The 23663-nt window shown below is 37.3% G+C and overlaps 1 protein-coding gene across 2 annotated transcripts in view; it reads right to left on the bottom strand.

The window, feature by feature from the left end:
* The window catches only part of ADCY8 (adenylate cyclase 8), a 119796-nt gene that overhangs the window by 4709 nt on the left and 91424 nt on the right, over positions 1-23663 (bottom strand). For both annotated transcript variants that reach the window (XM_057429791.1, XM_057429790.1), the window contains 6 exons: positions 21176-21377; positions 17885-17974; positions 16275-16447; positions 13478-13559; positions 9250-9408; positions 5235-5381 (listed from right to left, as the gene is read on the bottom strand). In XM_057429791.1, coding sequence (XP_057285774.1) covers positions 5235-5381; positions 9250-9408; positions 13478-13559; positions 16275-16447; positions 17885-17974; positions 21176-21377 — 853 coding nt within the window. The remainder of the gene's footprint in view (positions 1-5234; positions 5382-9249; positions 9409-13477; positions 13560-16274; positions 16448-17884; positions 17975-21175; positions 21378-23663) is intronic.

The raw sequence follows: 23663 nt of genomic DNA, 5'->3' as shown, positions 1-23663 counted from the left end.
ACAGTGGTATGTCAATTGGGTCTTTCAGTCTGCACTTTTGTTGCGTATTTTCCCCTTCTACAAGAAATACAGGGAGCCAATGGGAAGTGGTAAAACCCAGTATCTATTTGGGACAACTATAGGTGCTAAATAGGCATAAAGGACTTGCCAGCTTGAGAATCTACAAGAGAAAGAATAAATTTAGTCTAGTGACTAAAGCAGTGACTGGAGTGGGAGTGACAGTTTGGTCCCTATTTCAAGTCTGTATTCAGTTTATCTTAGGGCTTTCCATGAAATAGAAGCAAGAGCCTTACAGTCCTTGAAAGACCCAAACAGAGTTTAGGTTATGAATCAGTGAATGATAACAGAGCTTTATGTGGGATACGGGTAGATATCATCTCATCACAGGCTTTAAGAAAGTGTTTGCTGGTGTTGATACCCAAATGCTTCATGATAAACAGTATGGTATCTCATAAATTTAGGTACCAATATGGTTAGGCGGTCCTGAAAGGAAAAAGGAGTTCATAGAGAAGAATTTCAAACTCTCAGTTCTAAAGGTTCAACTTAGTTGGGATTTGAATGAAAAAAAAAATCCTGCTGTGGTCAAGCAAAAATTTAGTGAAGCATTTCTTCCTTTTTTATACACTGTCATGCTTCCCTTTTCCCACCGTGTGGGTTTGAATTTCCTGTCAATTAAAACCTAAAAGGATTGTTTCATTCAAAGGGAGAAACATACCAAAGGCATAACATGAAATATCCCAAGCCATTGAACTAACCACAGTGTACGTCAGCCGGAGCGTCAGGGTCTTGGAACCTTTGCTGTTCATGTACAGATATCACACCATCTGTCTCTAATGGGAGGCTGCATAGCATTGTGAGCAGGGAATACAAAGCCATATGGTTAATAGCTCCCTTCCAAGTCGGGAAAGTCCAAAAACTTGACCTGCTCCTCATTTTTCTTCAGGCTGCCAGAAAAGCCCATTATCTACGTTTCCCTCCTACAAGAACAGCTATTCCAACTGCTCTCTTAAAGAAAAAGATAATTTCTTGTAACTCTGCTTTTGTGAGCAGTCTGAGAGCACCAGGTGTGGGGGCAAAGGGAGAAAATGGTCTTGGTTAAAAACAGACTATATTTTAATTTCCAGATGGTTGCTGGAAGCAAACAGCACAGTAATTTAAAATGTATGAGAAATATCTAAAATTACTCTTTTTAAGAGAGAATGAACTTATTGGCTGTGAAAAAATTTAGAGGAAAAAAACCTCAAGTTATATATTTTTTTCTCATTCATTGTTGTTTCCAAATCTCTATTTTTAACCTGCTTTATCTTTGTCTGTTAGCTAGCTTCTTTCCTTCTCCAGGTAATGGTTTATTTACCAGTTACTTTCTTCACAGTGTGACAGGATGATGGATTTTGATATTAGGAAAAGATATTCCAAGTCAGTCTTAAATCAGCTGCTGTTTGTTACAACATTTAAATAGGTTTGCTAATTTGACAAGCTAGTCCAAGAACATTTTCAAACACTACAGTGTGGTTGGTATCTGAAAAGCAACTAATGGCTTGATGTCACTATTCATGCACAGCCAAGGTTATAAGGGAGGTCAGACCCTGGGATATACACGTACAATGAAACATGTACAAAGTAGTACAAAAGAGATGTTTCAGGACATGGCACACAACTGAGAAGTAATCAGCAAACTCTGAAAGCAGGATCCTGCATTCTGCTGAAACCTCTCTTAGTGGCAACATAATATATTAAAATCTGTTGTCATAAACACCATGTAAATCACTGCAGGATAAAGAAAATGGGGGAAAGAAGAGCCCATGAGGTAGAAAGCTCTTATTAAAGTGCAAATCCCAACAGTAACATCACTAAGATACATAAATGATAGATTAAAAAGTCTAGAAAGAACATTACATTAAAAAAAATCCTTAGACTCATAATCTTTAGGAAAAATGTTCCAATATTATTTTTTTTTGTGCAACATCTCTAAGAATGTATATGTCTCAAGAATATAGTTATATAAAAATGGTTAAGTATAAAGCAGATTTGCAATGGTTATATTTAGTTTTGATGAATGGACTGTTCCTGTCAACATCTATGTGCTTGGGTACAGAAGCTATCTATAACTGTATTATATAATGATGCTATATGTCAAATTAAATTAAAAAAATCCTTTTGCCAGTGTAAAAACCAGATTTGTGAGCCATCAGAGAGTCAAAATAAAACAAACCCAAACAAAAGCTCCAAGTAACTCTGTGCTTTAAGAAGAGTCAGTCACCTACTCTCCAAGGCCAACTTTTGCTCCAGGTTCTCCCAGCACTTTAAGAAAGACCCAATCACAGCTTGAGTCCTCTGTGGCCTCCTACCCCATGAAGTTTTTGGTGGCAGGATCTATTTCACCGTTCACTGCTTTTTGTTTGACTGACTTTGTCTCTCTAACATTTCACCTTTGAGATTGCTTAGACAGAATAAACTAATGGCATGGCCAATCTGGAAGTAGGTTAGCAGTCAACAGGGGATCGCATAATTTCATTTACTACCTGTAGCAAGAACATATCTATTATTCAACTTAATATGTCTGAGGTATAATAAGGTCCCAAATTAAGTCCTTTATTAATTACAGAGCATGTGTTAGGGGCTTGAATGTAATATTGTGTTAGGGTTTTTGTTGAAAACCTTCTCTTCAGTAATCGCCACAACAGCAAAGGAATTTTGTGGTGAAGATTGCATGTACATGCATGACAAAATATCTTAGATTAATTCATAGCAATAAGCTTCACATTAAGTTTGAGCCTTAATCATTTTAATCAGATCTGGAAAGAAAAACAAAACTATTAATCAAGAAGCATGCTGACAGCTGTGCAAGATCTCAGGGTTAAGAAGCAGGTATTTATACCTATAGGGAAAAGAGTGCAGGAGCTTAGCAGGTGTCAGAGCTCTTTCGACAGGAGAGGAGTTTTGTTTTCCATTAAAATGCACAGGGTTGCATCCCTGTGAATTCTTCTGTTTCTCACTAGTAATTTTAGTATCTGACCAATTGTATGTTATCTTAACCCTGGTCTAGTATTTATGAGCTGCTAATCTATAAACATTCCCCATGAAGATTGCCCAGGATGAAGAAGGGTGAAGGTGCAGTTAACACCCTGATCTGGGTTCATATTTAGGTTCTACCTTCTGGCATGGGAATAGGTCTCTATGTTTTTAATAAAAAGGCAGGAAATTAGATAACCCCTGTGTGCCTTTGTTTCACAATTATGAAATTAATATAACATAGCTTCCACCAGGGGAGAAAATTGAAAATAAATGCTTCAAAACCTGTGAGAGGCCTTAGATTACTTGCTGCATAGGATGGAATAATAATTAAAATAAAGAATAAGTTTTTTTTCCCTAATCTCTTTTTCTCAGTCATATGCCTTTCACTTTCATCTTTTCCTCCAGTACAGTTCTCTGAAGCCCTTGGAGATAATTGCTCTTTAAAGCACAGAAAACCAACCAACCAAAAAACCTGTAGGCTAGATTTCCAAAGAAATCTTTTAAAGTAGGTCTGTTTAAAGTAGGGCTGAGGTAAAACTGAATAAATAATAATAAAAGAGACACTGATTGTCAAATCTTAATTCAGCTGCTTTCTAAACCCTGGAGAGGTCTGAACTCTGCCAAGGCTTCAGTTTTCTGGAAAAAAAATTCTGTATGCTTAATCTATGGACAGAATCCTGGTCCAGATTAAGCTGAAAGATGAAAAGACTAAGTATGCCTTCTTGTCTTCTTTCAGAAACTCGATCTTTTGCATTCTGATAATGTTTTTTAATTTGTGAGCCAAAGTGGTAAAAGATGTTCTTTTTTTCTACAAATCACAACCTAAGTGGAGATTTTTCCTTTCTGTGTTTAAAACAATTGCTCTGTGGTTACATAGTCCGTGTGGGATGTGAGATCCAGATACAGCTCCTTTTAAGGGAACAAATTCTGTTTTCTTGAATTGCATCTTAATTTTAAGTTGAGGATACACTCATCAATTATTCAGTTGATACTCTACCACAACACAGAACTGAATTCAAAAATCCCTTGGGATAAGCAGAGATTAAACAGAACATGGTTTATTGGGTAGGATTTTTTACTGTTTCTCAATGATTTTGTGCCATCCACGTGCCCTCTCCCCTGTTGTCCAGTTCAGTGCTAATCTTGCCTTGCTCAGCAGAATTCTGTAAAGGATGTCTTTTTGCATTTTCTTTTTAAATACCCCCTCCACTACTGGAGTCACAGACCAATGATACCAGTGTGACCTCCCCCTTTCCTCTCCTCTTTTCTTTCTGGACCATTCTAGTCTGGCAAACAGATCCAATCTCACTGCTGAGTAGGGATGGCTCAGATTCTACTTCTATCATTTGGGGAACTCAATAGGGCTACACACTCCTGAAAACTGCTGCAGTGTATAGGTTATGTCCCCTTTTCTAATTCTTCTTAGGCTCATTGCAGGGCGTGATACCACCTGTTTAAGCTTCCTTACTAACTAGCTGGCAGAGATGCAATACCAAATATGTAACTTGCTGTTGACTTTCTCTTCACTTTCTAGGTTTTCCTTGCTTTCACCTAGCAACAGCTACACTGAGGATCTGACTTTTCTTCTCCTATTCATCTTACCCTTCCTCAGCTCCCTTTCTTAAAGGGGTGTCCTTTCCTAAATCAACCTTCACCTCTGAATTCCTCAGTAAAGCAAACAGCTTTATGTCATTTACCTCTGTATAACATACCTGACCAAACAAGTCGCCTCAGTTAATAAGTCACCTGCTTTCACTCTCTACCCAGCATTTGCTCCTGAGCTGCCTGCTTCACATTTAATTTGACACTGTTTTACCTTTTACATTCTTTGAGTGCATTCAACCAGTGTCTTCCGAAACAAGTTTTTTAGCTGTTTGGATTTTTAGACCACTGCTTTCCAGAACTGTTTCAAATATCTTCAACCTTTCTTCAAACTGAGACATAGTCTATTTCTAGTTACACTAGAGCAGTGTGCTTTTATTTATATGTGTTTACACTCAAGTAACTATTGACTTCAGTCTCTATTTCACTAGGTCATTAAGACCAAAGTTTGACAAGACTAAGTTCAAAAAAGCTAAATAGTTATAATTGGAATAAAAATATCAGACCTTTATTGGAAGCAGAATAGTTACTAAATTTGACAATTTAGGACGACATATTTATAATTTGGGAGCTCATCGTTTAAGCAATATCAGATTTTCTCTAGTAGCTGGTATTACCTCATCAAAGTCTGCAATGATTTCATTCAGCAAACGTAGGCATTCTACTCCTTGGTTATTCATCTCAGTCTGAGAGTAAAAGTCAGCAAATCCAGGAATAGAAGCAAACATCACACCAACTGCATCATAGGACTGAGAGTATAATTCCTAAAAGAACAATGAAGAAAAAAGTGTTGAAGTGGTAATGTAGGGAGGAGAATGTAATTGGCTTCTTATTTTTTCCATGCATGGTACCTTATATTTGAGGTTAGCATTAGTATATTGTTAGCCTATTTCAACAGGAGGAGGCTGAAAGCTTTCACATTTTTATCACAGATTATAAGCAGGGATTGCCCTTTCTTTGAAAGCCTGCTCTGCTCTTTCTGCTTCAGAGGTCAGGAAGCTACACCAACAAAAAGGAAACAGAATTTTTCATGTTTTGTTTTTATGGAAACCACTTGAAGAAATGAAGGATGCAATTGCAAGTGTGAATACCAGAGAATCAAACACTGTTAGGCAAGTAAAAGGAAAATGTTTGTCATTTATTGGTGTTTAAGTCTGTCTCGCAAATGTTTGCAGTTGACAATGTATTTCTAAATCTGGTAATTATCAAGAATCAGACCATTTAAAGAGTCTCATGTGACCTCTTTCTAGAAGGTCCTCTCAGTGGCCACGTTTTCTGGTATGTAATTTATACTTCACACTACTGCAGCTCTATGCAAGCTCGTCTATTCAAGGTTTTCAGAGAGCCCTTATTCTGTGGTAAACCGTGGTTCTCCTAAGATGACTATGGAGCTATTTGGTTGCCTGGCTCTGGGAGAGGTTCCTGCTATTAGAGTTTGAAAGGAGGGAAAAAAAGAAGTGAGCATGACAATGGACTCTCTGGGAACAGAGAGCAGATTATAAGAGTCAGACACAGGAGGACAGAGTATGCTCTGGGATATGTTTCCACTTATGTTATTCATATAAATCACTGGTACTGAATGATATTTATTTATTGATGGGTTCTTCTCATTATATATGTGAGAATCATAGAATCACAGAATAGTTAGGGTTGGAAAGGACCTTAAGATCATCCAGTTCCAACCCCCTGCGTGGGCAGGGACACCTCACCTCACACTAAACCATGTCACCCAAGGCTCTGTCCAACCTGGCCTTGCACACCACCAGCGATGGAGCATTCACAACTTCCCTGGGCAACCCATTCCAGTGCTTCAACACCCTCACAGTAAAGAACTTCTTCCTTATTTCCAATGTAAACTTCCCCTGTTTAAGTTTTAACCCATTACCTCTTGTCCTGCCACTACAGTCCCCAATGAAGAGTCCCTCCCCAGAATGTGGTAATTTCTCTGAAGCCAAGCACATTTTTAGGAACAAAACCAACTTCAACTTTAAAAATGCCAAGGACAGATCTCCCCCACAACTCCTGGTAGGCTTTCTAGTGGCTAATATACCATAACCATATGCATTCTGTTTCGTTTAAGATTTTTCTAGGTTCAGCTTCTGTTGTTTTACTCAATGGTGGATACTTTCATTTCTGTTCTGGGTCTTCTCTTAGGACATTCTGACCTGGAACAGCTGTTTCTCAATGTTCTTTTTCGTGTACTTTCAGAAATTTTAGTGCTTTGGTCTCATGATAAAAGGGCTTACTGGTGGATGTCATACACCACCTGATGTGAACACCTCAGACTCCTTCCTTCATCCAGATTTTCCCTAGAGAAGCATCCTGAACCCCTGCCCTGTACTTTTCTATGCTGCAAATGCTGCTACTTCTGTAGATTCTTTTACAAATCATCCTACAGCAAAAGTGGGAAAATTCTGTTAGTTTCCAAAGGTACTGCAGAGCTTCAGAAAAACCCCATGATCGATTCCCTTCCTGCCCTTACATGTCCTTTCATTGAAGAATATCTATGGGTTCATGGAAGCTATATTCTAAGGACACTCTTATTCCCTTTTGTAGGTACAGAATAAAAGAAATGCACATGGTAGTTCATGGATGCTTATGGAAAACTCAACAATATGTGCTAAGAGAAGTACATATATACTCAGCCATACTCTTTGACCAGATCATGAAGATAGAAAACAACTGGCTGAGCCTTCAGCTGCTCCTTTTTTCTATTTTTGGTAAGAAGCCTCAAGACAGAAATAATACATCCATGAGAAAACGCTTACAGTACACATTTGGGAATTCATTTTTTGAGAGCAGAGAAATTAACTTAATAGCCAGACATGAACTGCAGGATTGATTGTACTGAAATCTGGTAGATGTTACAGCCAGCCAGCTCATGCATAAATCATCTCCAAGTATAGTCACTCTGGAAATTGCCTTACAAAAAGCAGGGGTGGTGGAATTGAATTCAGTGGCAAGTTATTGAAGCATCAGCAGTGATCCATGGGGAATCTGTTTTCTTCTGAAGATTATTATGCATGTGAGTGTATGTGAATGAATGTGTAAGAAAGGACACTTATTCCCTGAAAATCCATAATTCAGGTATGGCAGCACACACTCATGGTTGGTATCGAGGTCTGTTCCATTTGCGATGAAGCCTTTTAACCTGGTTGCTTTCACACAGATATTTTCTTATGTGCAGAGTGGTGTTTAATACCCACAGAGTGTAAAATTCCTCAAGAGGCACATTTCTAAAGTGCCTTTTCTTGTAGCTTCTCACTATGTTGCCCTTCCCTAGGTGATATTTGAAATCATATATTCAGAACACCGTGATCCCTCATTATACAGTCTAATTCTTCTGGTTACATTTATTTCCAAAAAGTATAATCAGAAGAGGGTAGTCTTGATTCCTTTTTGCTGCACAATGAATAGATACGTCTGGCAGTCTGAATCTTGCAACATCTGCAATCTCTTCACTATAAAAGATGATTCCAAAATTACATGAGTAACTCCCGGTTTCACCATACAATAGCCTTTATTCACAGATGATACTATAATATGTATTTGCCTTATTTCAGATAATGAGTAAGTGACTTACTGCTGGTTTCAGAAACAAATTCTGAACTTTCCTTTATCCCTTCAGCAACCTTTCTTCAAACTCTGTCTTTGGAACATCCGGAGATTCCCTTATCAAGCTTGCCTGTGTGTATTATGAATATTCTTTAAGAATATAGCCACAAACTATGTTTCTGAAATGAGCATTTTGTTAACTGCCCCAAGGAGACAATTCAGAGACAATTTGAAATGGTGAAAATGTTCTCTTGGGTCTGAAGATGAGAGAGGCTCAGGACTCTTGCAGGCTGTTGCACAGGTTTCTTCCATAATAACTGGCAGGGCTGCAATAATACTGCTACAACACTGGGCTGTGTTAAGGTTTCACAGGCATTATGTTAAATTCACATATCTTTTTTATAAATACTAGATTTTCATAGACTCATAGGTTGGAAGTGACATGAAAGTCATCTAATACAGTTCCCACTCAAAGCAGGTCAGGTGTCTTATAGCCTTGTTCTGTTGAGGGTTGAGTATCTCAAAGACTGGAGGTTTCACAACCTCTCAGGATCCCTCTATAATGACCCCTTTTCTGGGGATTTTTTTTTTCCCTTGTATCCAACTGAGATTTTTCTTCCTGCAACTTGTGTCATTGCCTCTTGTCCTTCCACCTGCACACTGGAGAAGAGTTTTGCTCTGTCATCTCTATAAGCACTCATTAGGTGGTGGAAGACAGTAGCAAAATCCTCCTTCAGCCTTTTCCTCTTAAATTTAAATGAACCCAGCTTTCTCAGTCTCTCATCATGCTACGTGTCCTCACCCCCAGTCAGTGTGGCCCTCCACTCGACTTGCATTAGTAGGTCCATATTTGAACCTGGGAACCCAGTTTGAACCTGGGAACACCACTTTATATGTGGTCCTAGAAGGGCAGAACATTTCACTTTAAAATATGACTGTCTTTTTAATGTTGATCAAATGTAATATAATGAATTATGTAATGAATCCTATCGAGAACTAAGTTCTAACCAGTTTCTAACAGATTTGCTTTTCTTTTGCCAATCAGACAAAAGTATCAGAAATAAAGCTGATACATACTTCATTATCCCGATCCTTCTCCAGGAAGTGACGAGCAACGTGACTGGGTAAAATATTCCGTAGCATGTTTTCATTGTGCTCCCTTAACTCCTTCATTTCATTGATTTCTTCTTTTGCTTGTACACGCCACAAAAAATCCAGCCTTGCTGTGTATTCAAGCTGTAGTTCCAGAAAGAAAAAAAAAAGGCAAAAATAAAACCTGAGTAGATAAGAGTGGAGATCATATTGTCATCCTGGCAGGTTGCTCCTGCCATATATCCACATTCAATGCCAGAAAAAGAGGTTATTTCTTTGCCTTGTGTATGGTGAATATCTCAGAGAAACCTTGGGCAGAATAATATTTGTCATATTATTGCTATAATCAGTGGCTAGAAAATGTCACAAAATTATTCTCCTTTTAAACATCTCTATATCAGTTAGATAGTGGAGTCAGACAGGAGATAAGGTATTGGAAGATACTGGTATTGGTATGAAATAAATATGTTCCTATTTTCATATGTGTTTTTAAATGAAATGTGTTTAATGAGGAAATAGCACAAGGGTCATCCTAAACACTTTGCAGAGACAGGGAGCTTATTTCTCAAGGATTAGCATCTTTCAGCAAAATTATATATAATAGCCAATGCACTCCCAAAGAAGACTTTCAATTCTCTGGCATCAAAATGAAGTATTTCTACTGTTGGGACATACAGATATTTGTAATTTATGTCTTAAAAAAGCTAGTGAAAGACATGCTATTTGATACCCTCTCAAACACTCTGTCCCTGATGTATTGTGAATCCAGTCTGCAAACACAATTTAGTATGTGCACAGTGGCAGTGCCTGACACCCTCAGATATGAACCAAAGTTAAATGGTTTTCAGTGTTGTATATGTACAGAACAAAAGGAAGATTCCTGCACAGCTTCTATATACACACACATATATATGTATTGTGTATTTATATACATATATAAATGCATAATCATATATACATAAATGACAACTGTCCGGTAGCTGAAGCAAGGAACATGTTGAAACATCATGTTGCTTGCCTGAGAGACACATGTGTGTCAGCACATGGACAAGACCAACACAGCCAGAACTTTTGGGTGCATTAAACCGAAGGACACTTTTAAGCAGATTTCAACTGGTGACTTGTTAAGCTACAGCCTTATTGAAAATGATGGAGATATATCTGTGTGCAGTAAACTGAAAGAGAAAATATATTTGTGAAGTCAGATGCTCTAACTAGAGATAATTATCAAACACCCAGCGGATCAACATACTATATCAGCAAATGGATTTTGCAGTTGGGAGAGACCTCAAAAGGTTTGCCAAAAAGTGCTGGGATTAAGGAAGTGGTTGGGATATAATTCACATGCCAAATTGAGATAAAGGGCAAGCCTGCAGTGGGTGAGAGTGACTACAAAGGGATTGTTTAGTGACTCATCCTGTTCACAGTTTTTGTCACCAGCAATGACCAATAGCAAACGGTTTAGAAGAAAATGCAAAGCATGGTGCAAAAAGATTTATAAGTCCTTTATAGCTCCAGGGAGCTTTTCTTCCCAAAATACAAAAGTGGCTTTGGCTTTATATAGACTTCCAAAGCTTGTATGTTATTTAGTAGTGGCTTACTTGCCCTCTAGATGCTATTGCTACGTTTATAAACAATTAATGTCTTTTCAATTCTCATATTCTGATCTTCCATTTTGTGACTACTAATTCCCTAAATTAACTGCACCATAAAAACTGTCAGGAAAAGGTATTTTAAAATGTTTTTAAGATTTTTTTTTCAGTTTTCTTTCCCTTTCTTTTTGTTCTGGAAGACAGAGCCCATACCAGATCATAACTGACCTTTGTCTGATTGAGAAAAGGTAACACTGACTGTAATTTTGCAAGAAGTTCTAAAGGTATTTTAGAGGTTGGCTTGGAGCAGGAGTTGCTGGTGGATTCTGAGTTCTTTGATTCTTCCAATATTCGACAATACTACAATAAGAGCTTTGAAAAAAAACCCACAACAGTACAGTTTTTTACAGCTGTACAGGAAAATTTCACATCTCTAGGCTTAGCTCAGAATAGCAGCAGCTAATCTTTACGTTTCAGATAACATCATTTTGGTTATTTAAAATCACATTGTAACATGAAATATTTTTCTTACATCACTAGTGGGCAATGGAGATCACCCTTTCAATTCAGAGATAAAAGGGTGTGCTACATATGAGGTTTGAAAATAGAACATTTCAAGAAGATGCTTTGCTGAGTTCTGATATATGTTAAAACTAACAAATTGAGTTGAGTTCTGTTGAGTTTTAGGTTTATTTTTTTATACAGTAAAGAAATGTTCCTGGGTATGGTGGAGCTAATAAAAATAACTTTCCAACCCTAACTATTCTATGATTCATTCTATGACTGCAACATAAATCTTGAAATGTCCAAGTTTTCTTTCTCTGATACATAGCTCTATGAAACACTCCTAATTCCCGTAGTGAGTGAAGAAAATAAAGATGTATTACACAGAAAGCCTAGTAGTACCTATGTTCTCTAAATGCTGTACAACCCCACCACTCTGCAGACAATTCCCACAGGCAAGAAAAACACAAGGTAAGGATCAGCATTTGATGGATGGCATATTCTTCCTTAGAGAATGAGAAAAAAGGATTTACATCCCAAAGGGACATCTTCAACCACTGAAAATAGTTTAACTCTGGATAAAATAAGAATATATCCTTTCTTACTACACTAAAATGTGCTTCTAGATGAAATTTAATTTCTAATAGGGAATTAGTTTATTTAGTTTGATGTCACGTGACATTGACAAGACTACTTTTAATTGTGGTTTTAGCACAAAAGACCCTCAAAATTTATTGTCTGAAGCATGGGTAAGATTTTAAGAAAAAGCCAAGTGTGATTAGACAACTTTTTCTTGAATCTGACTTCGAATTCTGGGTGCAAAACTGGGGATTAACTTTAAATTACAATGGATAAGGAACAGTAGTTAGTCGTTCAGAAATTAAAGGCCCATGAAGATAATCTTACAAAAGTAATCCTTTCTGTAAATCCACCTAGAATGAGGCAACTTTTAAGAAATTCTACTTCAGAACACTTCAGCAGTTTGTGAAGAGTAAAGTTGTGCCAGAGGGCAGATTGATTGGAGTTAGCTGTGCTTCCCATCAATTCAAATTAGTGATGAGTTTTTTTTAAATGTGCTCGGGATGGAATTTTTATATATGTTTTTAGTTGGCATTTATACAGAGACCTTTGGGTTAACTCTATAATAAGAAATTAAACAATACAAGAAAATGGTCCCGGGCACTGCCCTTGGATATTGTTAAATTGACCAAGTGGCCCTATGAATTATTTGGGAGGATATGCAGGGGTTAGCACATCTCGGGGACCATTTCCAAAGGCAGTTGAGTGCAGCCACCCTTTTTTATGGAAGGAAGATTAACAGGATGGAAAACAGGTCTCTTGGCTGGAAAATCCATTTAAACACCTCGGATTGGGCTTTGGTAGAGACAGGTATTTGCACTCAGAATTGTGATCCTGAAGAGCATTGCCTGGATTCTGCCTAATTCTTGCTCTACATAAGCACCTTTAGTTATCTTTCTTACTCCTTGGTCTCACTTAAGATGATTCCCAAGACTGTAGGTTTGTATCTTTGGTATGCTAAGAATCATTGGGAATATTATATGGCTTATCACAAATTTGGGATATCAGTCATAAAGCTCTGAGGCCCCTAAATCCCGATTGCCATCTAAGTCCATGTGAAAGAATTTTTGCAAATGATCTATGACCTGAAGAAGTTAGTGGTGGTGCTTAACTGCAGATTTTTCTCATTACCTCAAATCTGTTGTTTTTCCTTTATGAAGACGCTAAGCTGTTGCATTGGAGTTTTATTATTTTCTGTTTGTTCTTCCCTTTCTTCATCTCGATTTTATGCCTTCTCAAATGCACTGAAGCAATACGATGCCATGATAAATGAAGTCCTCTTTGTTCCTTCAATTTCTATTAGGAATTTCAATATCACTTGTATATTGCTGAATAGCATATTGCACATGTTCTTTAAGAATGCTAGGCAGAATTAGAAGTGGGTTTTCTTTAATCAAATTCTGCATAGGGTTTATTAAATTGTTAAAGGTCATATGCTCAAGAGGATAAAAAGGCAGCTGGTATTTTGAAAGTGATTATTGTCACATCCTGTAATTGCAAGTGATATAGGCAATGGCTAAAGCAAATATTTGCATTACCTGTTGACCATGATAAAATACGGCTAAAAGGAACATTGCCATCAGTAGTAAAGATGCCTCCTTTGTACCCAGGAAGTCTGTGCTGGAAAAAAAAATCCAAAGTAAATGACAGTTATTGATTTTTCAGTATTGCAATTGTTCAGAAATTTCATTTCATAATGCTTCCTGGTGCTTTTCATTGTTCTTTAAAAAAATCCCTTCCATTTGGGAATTTAACTTAGCAATAATTAGTTCAAGAGAAAAGGAGTGTAATTGTAGTCCTCACTGTTTGGAGACAAATGTATTAAATAACTCAACTGTAGCCTACTATAGGTACACAGATGGTGATGACCTTCCTCTTTCAAATGTGATAGTCAAGCTCTGTGTCAGTCAGCCTCTTCTGGGAGCCTGGTAAACAACACAGCCTCTGCAGAGTACAGGGAGTGGGATCTGGATGGGGTAAGGTTGAGGTCAGAGCTGGGAAAGACAAACTTCCAGACTGTGAATGTAAAAGCCCAATGAATTGGCCTGGAGATGAAAGACGAACCCCAAGTCAGATGCTGAAAGTTAAATATCCCTGTATTGTGAGAAAAGAATAGAGGACAGGTGAGTTAAGGGAAGAGGTGTGGATCGAAGGGGAACCAAACAAATGGCAAATAGTAATTAGGACTGGTTTTACTGAGCTGCAAGGAGAAGCACAGAGAAGAAATATTTGCCTACTACATGGGAAGTAAAGGAAACTGCACACAGTAGGAAAGCAAAGATGAGCCAAAAAGGTACTGGCTGCACAAAATCTGCTGTGTGAAATTGCTGAGGTGTTGTGTGTGGAGCATGAAGAGAATGTGACAAAATAAGGTGAAAAGTGTCCAGAGCAGTTAAAGGGGGTTCCAAATATGAGGAAAAATTACAGTTATGTGGAAAGATGAAAAAAACTGAAGAAAGTGAATATCTCTGTAATATCATGGGGTTTCAAAAAGACATGTTTCCCAAAGGAAAAGACATTAATTAGGAGGATGGGGAACTGGTAGGGCCAATCTCATAGTTAAAAAAAAGGGAGAAAGCACTAAATCTGGAGATGAACCAAACATGGATACTTGGAAATTATTTTGTTGAAAGCTGAGGAAATGATTAAGAAGTGCTGAAGCTGTGAAAAAGAAAATATAATAAAGGAGTAAAAAAGGAGCAAAAGTTGGAAGAGACTTTCTGACACTCTTCTGTCTACCTCGATATTCAAAAATATATAAAATCCATTTTTCATAGTAATTTTGAGAAAAAAATCAGGTGATATTTTTCAGAGCAGGAGTCCTATGACTGACATATTAGAGAGAAAGAGCAGAGCTTGGTGGAGACTAAACCAAAAGGAAACTATTGTGAGAGAGCTAATTCTACTGACTTTGTGGGCTTAGCAAAGAATGTACTGTGAGGAAATGAGCCACTATGGGGTGAGTCAACAGTATAGAGCAAAAGACAGCAGAAAACATCTTTGTCATCTAAAATAATTTGGAATCCAAATGTCTCACATTCTGAAGTTGTCTGAAATAAAACCTACCAAAGATTTTAATCCAGAAGAACCTCTTGTACACTGGCTAAATGCAACAGCCTCAAAGGTCTTAGTTATGAACTCATCTGGTTTTGTGTACTGTGTGATGTAGCTATAGCCACAAATATGTGAGCTAGATGAGTTTTGGTGGGAGTTGCAAAACCTTTTATTCAACTAATTGGTATAGTTAAGAAAAAAGATAAGTTTCTGGGCACACAGCTTTGAACCTCATGTTCCTTAATGTCAGAACTGAAGTTCAGATCCTTGTCCTGAGAGTGGAGTATTTCAGTTAAGTTCCCTGTCCCCTGGGTTGTTGGCTACTCTAGAGGATATTCTTGTAAGAAAAGCCACTGGAGAATTTTACTGATACAGGGAATAGAAACTACTCTAAATTCTCAAAGATTTTCATACAAGGGAGAATCTTTCTTTACCATGCTTGATTAGTGACAATAATTAAAGACAATGAACATGATTTCTACTTCTAGTTACTTAGCCAAGGTATTGCTTACTGCCATTTGTCGTGTTTGCTGGGATCTGCTGTGAATATGCTGCATGTCATATCATTATCTGTAGGAGAACAACTAGCATTAGAAAAAATAATTGCACCCCAAATCTTTGGTACCTGGCTACTGTAGGAAGCTAGCAAGGAAAGATAGGCTTGTGGATCCTCAATATGTATAAAGATGTGGCTGTTGTGAGAGCTAATTTTATTGCAAATCCATGCTTTTCTGTTATGCTGGGGATCTTCATTTGGAATGTGCTGACAAGCACAAGTAACTGCCATACCAAACTGGTCAATTATCAAAGACTGAAGTGTTTTTCTGAATGACCTAAATCACTGCTGCTCTAGATTAAGTTATTGCAATACTTAATGCATCTCTGACTCTGCAAATTACTGTGGTTCTTCTGTCCTCCTCTTCAACTCCTCTTGCTGGGAAGAAAGTCTGGGAGGAGGAGTCTGTTCTTCAAATGCATTTCTACAATAGGATCATCCTTGTATCCCTTATATCTTTTGCAACTACATGTTATAGTTTGGCTTTTATTAGATTAAAAACCTGCCCCTAAAAATAAATTTTTCACTCCTGTTTTCTTAAACTGAGGTGAGAATTTCAGTCAGTATCTCTGTAATTTTCACAAACAGATGCAACCAATGTATATGCATTGTAATACGTATTTGTAGCAACATGGATAAACTATTGGAGACATAAAAGACAAATCCTGCTCAGTACCCATTACCTTATTAAAAAGCATCTTCTAAACGGGGCTGTGAACACTTACTCTCCATTGTGGTTAAAGTTGTCATACTGAAGGAAAAGGGAAGCATAAATTGTCTCAGTCAGCAGAGAATAGATCGCAATCATGATGAGAAGTACTGCCAGCTTCAGGACAGAGTTGAGACGAAGAAAGACTGCACAAGTCACCATTGCCAGCACACCAGTGAAGACAAAATACTGTATAGGAAACAGCACTGATTACTTTTGATGATCAGTGACTACATATGGACTCCACAAATGTCTACATAAATGATAAAAAAATCAGAAGTATAAAAAAATTTGCTTCTAATTTCAGTGCTCAGCTACGTCTTCTTAGGTTATAGGGAACTTTGAAAGTAGGGGTTTTGTTAAAACAGAATGTGAAATTACAAATTCTTTATTTTACAGGGCACCTCCATGTCAATGGAAATCCTTCTAAGTGTTTTTATGGCATTCTCAATGTAATAGAAAGGAACCGGAGTTCAGGTCATTAAAAAAGAAAGGGAGAGATGCTGCATGTACTAGTTTTTCAACAAAAAGCCAACTGAGAGACAATAATTTGTATTCCTTCTAAACTTGTACAAGATCCACATTAATCAGGATTTAATTCCTTTCCCATGCTACTTGAAGAGAGGATAAAGACAAAGGTTGGGTGGGGTTTTATTGTGATTTTTTTACATTATTTTCAATATTGCATGTCTACTTAGTTAAATTATTCTCTTAAAATTTGATGCCTGGGAGTTTTATTCATATATCATTTTCTAATCTTTTCATTGTCTTGTTTCTCTCAATGATTAGTCATCTGTCAAATGCAATCAATGCAGTTGATACTGGATATAGAGAGATAATCATGGCCATGAGCTGTTCAGATTTAAAATAGCAGCATCAACACCCACAGTCCAAATGTAGTTTAAATTAAGTCCTATCACACAGCTTTAGGAGAGATTGCATTCATTTTTCTGAGTACAGAGTTACTTTAGTACAATTGTTCTGTAGGAAAGTCTGCATCCCTGCAATTGGCAGCAGACTGCTGGCGGTATTATGACACTGCCATATGACCTTCTAACCAACATATTGCATTTATTTCCCTGTCCATGGCAGGGGGGAATTGGAATTAAATGATCTGAAGGTTCCTTCTAACCCAAAGAATTCTATGATTCTATGGTTTATCTACACACATGATCAACCCATTGATTTTATTGCCTGCTTACTCATCATAGAGAGGATTTTCTTTGCTCCAAATGCAAATTTAAAATAACTAAAGCAGAATGACTGATGGTTTTGCTTTGTAAGTATTAGTCTCCATTAGCTTCATATGAATTAAGTAATGTGTTTTATTGCACTCAGCTCATCAAATCATCACTGGATGTGTTTCCAGCCTAAAGGTTCTGTATGAAGCACAAAGGTTAAAACTCTGTTAGACTGTTAAACCCCATTAGACTGTAAGATTAATTCCTTTTGTAACCAGCCTCTGCTTTTTTGATCAGCATATGGATAAATGCAAAGATTCAGCTTCACAGTGCTGCTGAGGCACCTGACTCTGCTACCAGTACACAGATCATTGATTCCATGTAGTGGTTGCCATGTAATCTTTATTGATCTGTGCCTCAGATTCAAAAGTACCCTTGGAAATACCTCAGGATAGGAACAGATGTCTGTGGAAGATGCAGATGAATTGAATGTCTGGTTCTTCAGGGCTACTGGTTTGTCAAAATCACACCATAGCTGTGAAGAAAGGAAAACAATAAATAAATCAGGGCTACATTGTGCACTGGTGACGAAGTGTTCGTGTGGCTACTGATTCAGGGATAGAACTGGCTCCCTAGCTGGCACCAAGGGCTAAGTTGACAGTAAGATGACATACTGTGGAGGTGAAATGGAAAGGGAGGAGCTATAAAAGCTATAGACATTCAGCATCTGGGTAGCATTCATATAATCTCTTGTTGCAAAGAGGAAAAATGAGCTCCTCTGGGAATTTCAGAAGAGTGATGTTTGATTTTTTTAAGAATTACCCTCTCAAAATGCTTATACTTTTTTACAAACTATTGAGAAAGTTATTGAATTGGAAACACAAAATCAGATTTCATGTGTGCACTTGTTTGCAAGCATTTTTTTTTATGCTACGTTGGAAGGGACGGTGTTATCCTTCTAGATATGGGACAAAATACCATGGTACCATGCATTATGGCTTATGCCAAGACATAATGTGGTCCCAGAACTGCAGTTGTGATGCCTAGAATGGAAGAGAATGAAAATTCATTCATAAAACAACGGTTTTGAGAATATAAAACTGCTCTTGCTGTTATGACCTGCATTATTTTAATGGCATTTCACACCAAGTATATTAAACAAAACAGCAGTGTTGAGTTGCAATATATCATGGTATTAGAACACAGGAAAAAAATCATTAGTAGTTTCTTATTTTAGCAGTTAAAGCAGATGGAGTCTCGTGTTACGTATATTAATCCAATCTGGATGCTTATACTAGGTCATTTCATCAGCCTGGTATGTACAAGCTAGTTTCTCTGCCTTTCTTTCCAACAGGTTAGAGTTTGTTTAATTAAGCCCAATTTCTTATAATTAAATTCTAATGAATTTTGAACTTGGAACTCTCTTGTTTGTTCTTTCAGCAATTCAGTCATCTCTGCAATGCAGCAACATTAGCTAGGTTGTCTGCAGTCCTCTGTGAGAACAGATAATTATTAGTACCTTCTGAAAGTTTATGAGTTGTACAGCACCACTCTGCAGGGCAGAATGCCATGAAAACCACTCTGCATGTCTTTAAAAAGACCTTCAGGATCAGAAACTTCTTTTCTGATTTTATAACAATAAGAATGCACTTGATATCAAGAACCACAAGACTCATTTGCTCCCTTGGTGAAATTGAAGCCTCTCATTAGAAAACATCTTTGTCCCTCCAACTGGGTGTGTTTAAATTCAGTGGACACTGCAAGACTGAGTTTCATTACCTGTCCTTAAATGCATGCAGCTCCCTCCTGGCAAATTATTATTATGGCAGAATTTTGACATATAGAATAATGAGGTTTTATGAATGTTGTTTAATGTAGTGGTCAGGCCTTGGTGACTCAAGTCATTGCCATTCTGAATTTATGACAGTAAAAATAATTGTTTGCTGCTTTATAGAAACCCAGTGGCATGACAATAAAAGGAATTCTGTTTCTTTTGACTGTTTTAGAATTAGCCATCCTACCACACTGAGGTGGACAGTCTTAAAAAATAATTCACTACAAGTCAGAGGAAAATCTTACTGCCATCATATCCGTAGGAAATTGGGTATGGATAGCCCATTAGAGATCACGTTGCTTAAAAGACCATGCTTAATTCTACGTAAATCTTTCTTGAAAGATATTTGTCAATCATGATTTAAAAACTTCTAGATTCTACAACACGTCTTAATGATCTATCCTATAATGGACCACTGCCCTCGTCTTCAGGATGTTTTTAGCCCTACTGAACTTCCTGTCATTTACTGTATTTATATTTTCTCTGTAAGGGTCATGATCAGTGGCTACACTCTTCTTTCTCTCACTAACTCTCCTACCACTGATTGTGTGGTATCACTAAAAAACCCAGACAGATGTTGAGTCCTTGGATACTGGAAACCTGAATTCAGTCATGGAAGAATAACAGCAATAGAATATAATAAGATCTTGTATCTGTTAGCAAAAGATGAGGCAAACTCTTGAGGTATCAGGCTTCAGCATATTTACTCCAATGATACAATCATAAATACCATTAATTATTACAGGATAATTGTTGGTGCTACTGTGTTGTTATAGTTGCCATTGGTTTTACGGTCAATAAATACTTCCCTGGGCTTGTTTAGAAGAAAATAAACTAGAAGTTTAGATGAAAAAGCACTGCTACACCTGTAGGCAAAAACTGCCCTACAAGACAGAAGTGATGAAAATGTTAATTTTAATCAGTGAGATATTTACCTTCTTGCCTAAGCCCTCAACACCTGCCGGGCTGTCTGACATGATAACCTACCTAATTCACGCAAAGCTGCCATCTCACATTTCTGAAGACATCAGGGTAATCAGGGATCTATTCCGTTTGCATACAAGACCCTATCCTTTTACCATGTGTACACAGGCCCACTGTGGTCAATTACCACAGCTGCTAAGTAAAGTTTAGTACATGCATTTCCTCACAGATACGCTGATAAACTTTGCTTTAGATTTGACACTTAGTGCAGATGTGGAAATTAGGAGCCCTCAGGGGGCACTCGAGGGAGAAACATCTCTTTACTGGGACCAGTATAAATGAAAGAAATCTGTGGGCATTCGTGTTTTTTTACATTGACTACAAAGAAAGCTGAGTGACTATGCCCATGGTTTGCTACTTCAGCTAAGGTGAATTCAGGATGAAGGGGGTTTTCAAACCACTAAATGAACAAGACAAGACATGTTTAGAATTTGTGCCTCTTAACTTCTTTTTTGCATGCTGTCGTTACCGGCACAGAATGACCAATTCCATCCTTTCTTTGAAGGTATTTTCTGGGTCTGTTGACAGTTTTCATATTTTTTGTAATCTAATTAATGGGAGAACTGTGAGATGAAGAATTTAATATCTGTAAGCATTTCTTGTATTGAGAGTCTTTAAAGAAACATATGTTCAAAAATTACAAATGGTCCTCAACAGGTAAATATATTGAATAGAAAGTGACAAAAGAGTTTTAAAGATAGATGACACTCACAAGGGAAAAATAATTAGATATTTCAGAAATACAAAGTTTAAGCAACAGATTTAATTTCCTAAAGCTGTCATACGGTGCCTTTTTTTTTTTTATATTTAAATTATAGCTGGCTTATAAACATATTAGTTAGCAAGTCCTGTAGCAAGATTAATAATTTAATAATCATCTTTTCCTGTATAATATCACCTGGATCCTTATAAGCTTACAATATTGATGATGGCTCCAAGAAAATTAATCAGAATGGATGCAAAGATAATGACATTCCTGGCCAGGTAGGTCTCATTAATCCAGCAGCAAGTTTTCCGAAGCATTAAAGGTAAACATTTGTAATCCTCTGCCGTAGTGATTAACACAAGAGCGGAGTGCAGCATAATCAGAATAGAGAACTGAATGACCATTGGTATCACCCTAAGAAGAACAAAAAAATACAGTAAATTCAGCATTAAACCACAGTACAATACTGCCGCTGATCAAAATAAATCCTTATGCAGTTCAGACTGAGAAAAATCATTTGCCGTAAATCTGAGACAAAAGAATACCAGGAAATAAAGCAGAGAAAGCAAATATTTGCTCATATTCCACAGGTCTGTCATTGCTTCACATGGATTTTTGCTGAGAAACTGCTGTTGAAGAAAGAAGCCAAGGAAATAATTGACGATGCCTCTATTGGTTTATATGGAGTGTGAGTCTTAAGCTTCTTTCAGAGCAAATCTCTTTAGCCTGTACGATATGGATGCCACTTTTGTATGAGCTGGTTCCCACTCTAGTGTATTAGTTTGGTAGGATGTTATTTTGAATACAACATAACACAGGTCTTAAGCTCATACTATACCAAGGGTCATAGATAAAAAGTGAATACAGTAAAGCAGCCTGTTTTCTGGACTAAGTCAGGATATAATAATTACAGAAATCTAAGATTCCTCTCATTTTAAACCACAGCTAAGAATCTTGTTGGCTTCTGAAAAAGCAACTGATGTACTATGTTCATTGAAGTCCTTTAAAATATAAAGCATAGAAACAGGCGTTCTATGATCCAAACAAGTTTGAATAAAACATGTCTTTTTTCATACCCTATAAATTTTGTTCTTGCAAATGTGATCCTTAACTATTTTTAAGTGTGTATACAGAATATAGGTCAAGTCCTTTAAAGCCCATAATTTCTTCTACTCCAACTTTCATTATATTTTTTCTAAATTTATGCTTTTTTTTTTTTTATTAAATATGGGACCTGAAGTCAATCAAGTAAACTATGCGTGGTTGGGAAATGTAGTAAATTATTTTATTTTGCTGAGAAGAAAGCACTCAGAACTTTGAAAGTCAAGTTTCTTTGTCCCCACACCTGCACTGTTATAAGTAAGGTATATACACATAAGACGATATTTTTTGTAGTATCAACTTATATTACAAAACATTTTGAAATGTGAAAAATGTGAAAAACATCAAAATGGAAGTTCTGTTCCCTAACTAATTGAAATAAGATGAATTATGCATTAACTTTCCTTGGGAGCTTCATGTGGTACTATGAGCTTTGACACTGTTCTGATGATGTACTATCTGTATGAAATGTTTTCTTACACTTGGATCAGCATTTCACCCCAGCAAGTTTTGTCAGACTTTAGTGTGTGAGTTGAATACAGGACACAAAGGAGCTTCCTAAAAAAGTCCCATCCTCTCCACCAAGATACACAGAAAGCCAAGAAAGAGGCAGTCAGTAAAGCCAGGGAAAAGCTGGACAATATGTGCATGGAGAACTAGTCAAGGGAGTCAAGAGAGCTCATTAAGAGAGCTGTGTAATTTAGGATGCATCTTCCTGCACAGCAGCCTTTTAGATTTATTCAGGTAGAAAGCACCTTGAGATCTACCGACTGATCTGTTCTCCGGTGGCTATACTTTGAACTGGGGTTATAGACAATGGCAGGTGCATGTATGAAACAATTTCCTTCAGTTTCCCCACACCACAGCAGTATTATGCAGTAGCCTTCTTGCTTTCCGAAGCCAAATGACTGAGAACTGCTTTGGGACCCATGGTTTCTTGCTGTATCTCAGATACATATAGACAATCTTTATACGCAGATGTAACCTACCAATTCTGCAGACCTAGCCTGACCTAGCTCCAAATGAAATCAAATTAAGGCTTTCAAAAAGATTAGGGTCAAGCCTCAGGAGGTCAGACCTGAGGACACAAAACATGAGTTCTTATTTTGGACTGCCAAATTTTACATGTAAGACCCAGTGCTATCGAATTAAAGGGAAATAAATTGAAATTAATAAATCGAAATAAAGGGAGCACCTAGGGACCTAAGTCTGGGATATCAATCCAAAATGCAGCATAACCTGCTTAGGTTGCGTGAGAAACCATGGTCTTGTATTTGGTCATAATAAATATATAGCCAACAAAAATTCTTCCACTGTAGCTGTTCAATTAAACATCAATGTGTTTGTTTCTGGTCTAAGCCTGCTTTAGATAAAAAAAAAAACCTGAAGTCTGCACACCTATGACCTCCTAGAAGATCAATCCAGTATCTGTGCTAAGATTTTATTGGCTGCATGCTGATAGGATTTAAGTACAGCAGAAGACATAGCCAAGGTCAGAGGAATAGGAGCAAATAGCCATAATACTCTTTGTCTATGAACTTCAAGAGCTACAGCACCTGGGTTGGATCACCTCTTCATTCAAGTAGAGATTCAAGACCA

The sequence above is a fragment of the Pezoporus wallicus genome, unplaced genomic scaffold, assembly GCF_028554395.1.
Source record: "Pezoporus wallicus isolate ANWC-B61680 ecotype Strahan unplaced genomic scaffold, APGP_CSIRO_Pwel_v1 contig_7545, whole genome shotgun sequence".
NCBI lineage: Eukaryota > Metazoa > Chordata > Aves > Psittaciformes > Psittacidae > Pezoporus > Pezoporus wallicus.
This window is presented reverse-complemented; position numbering and strand designations above follow the sequence as displayed.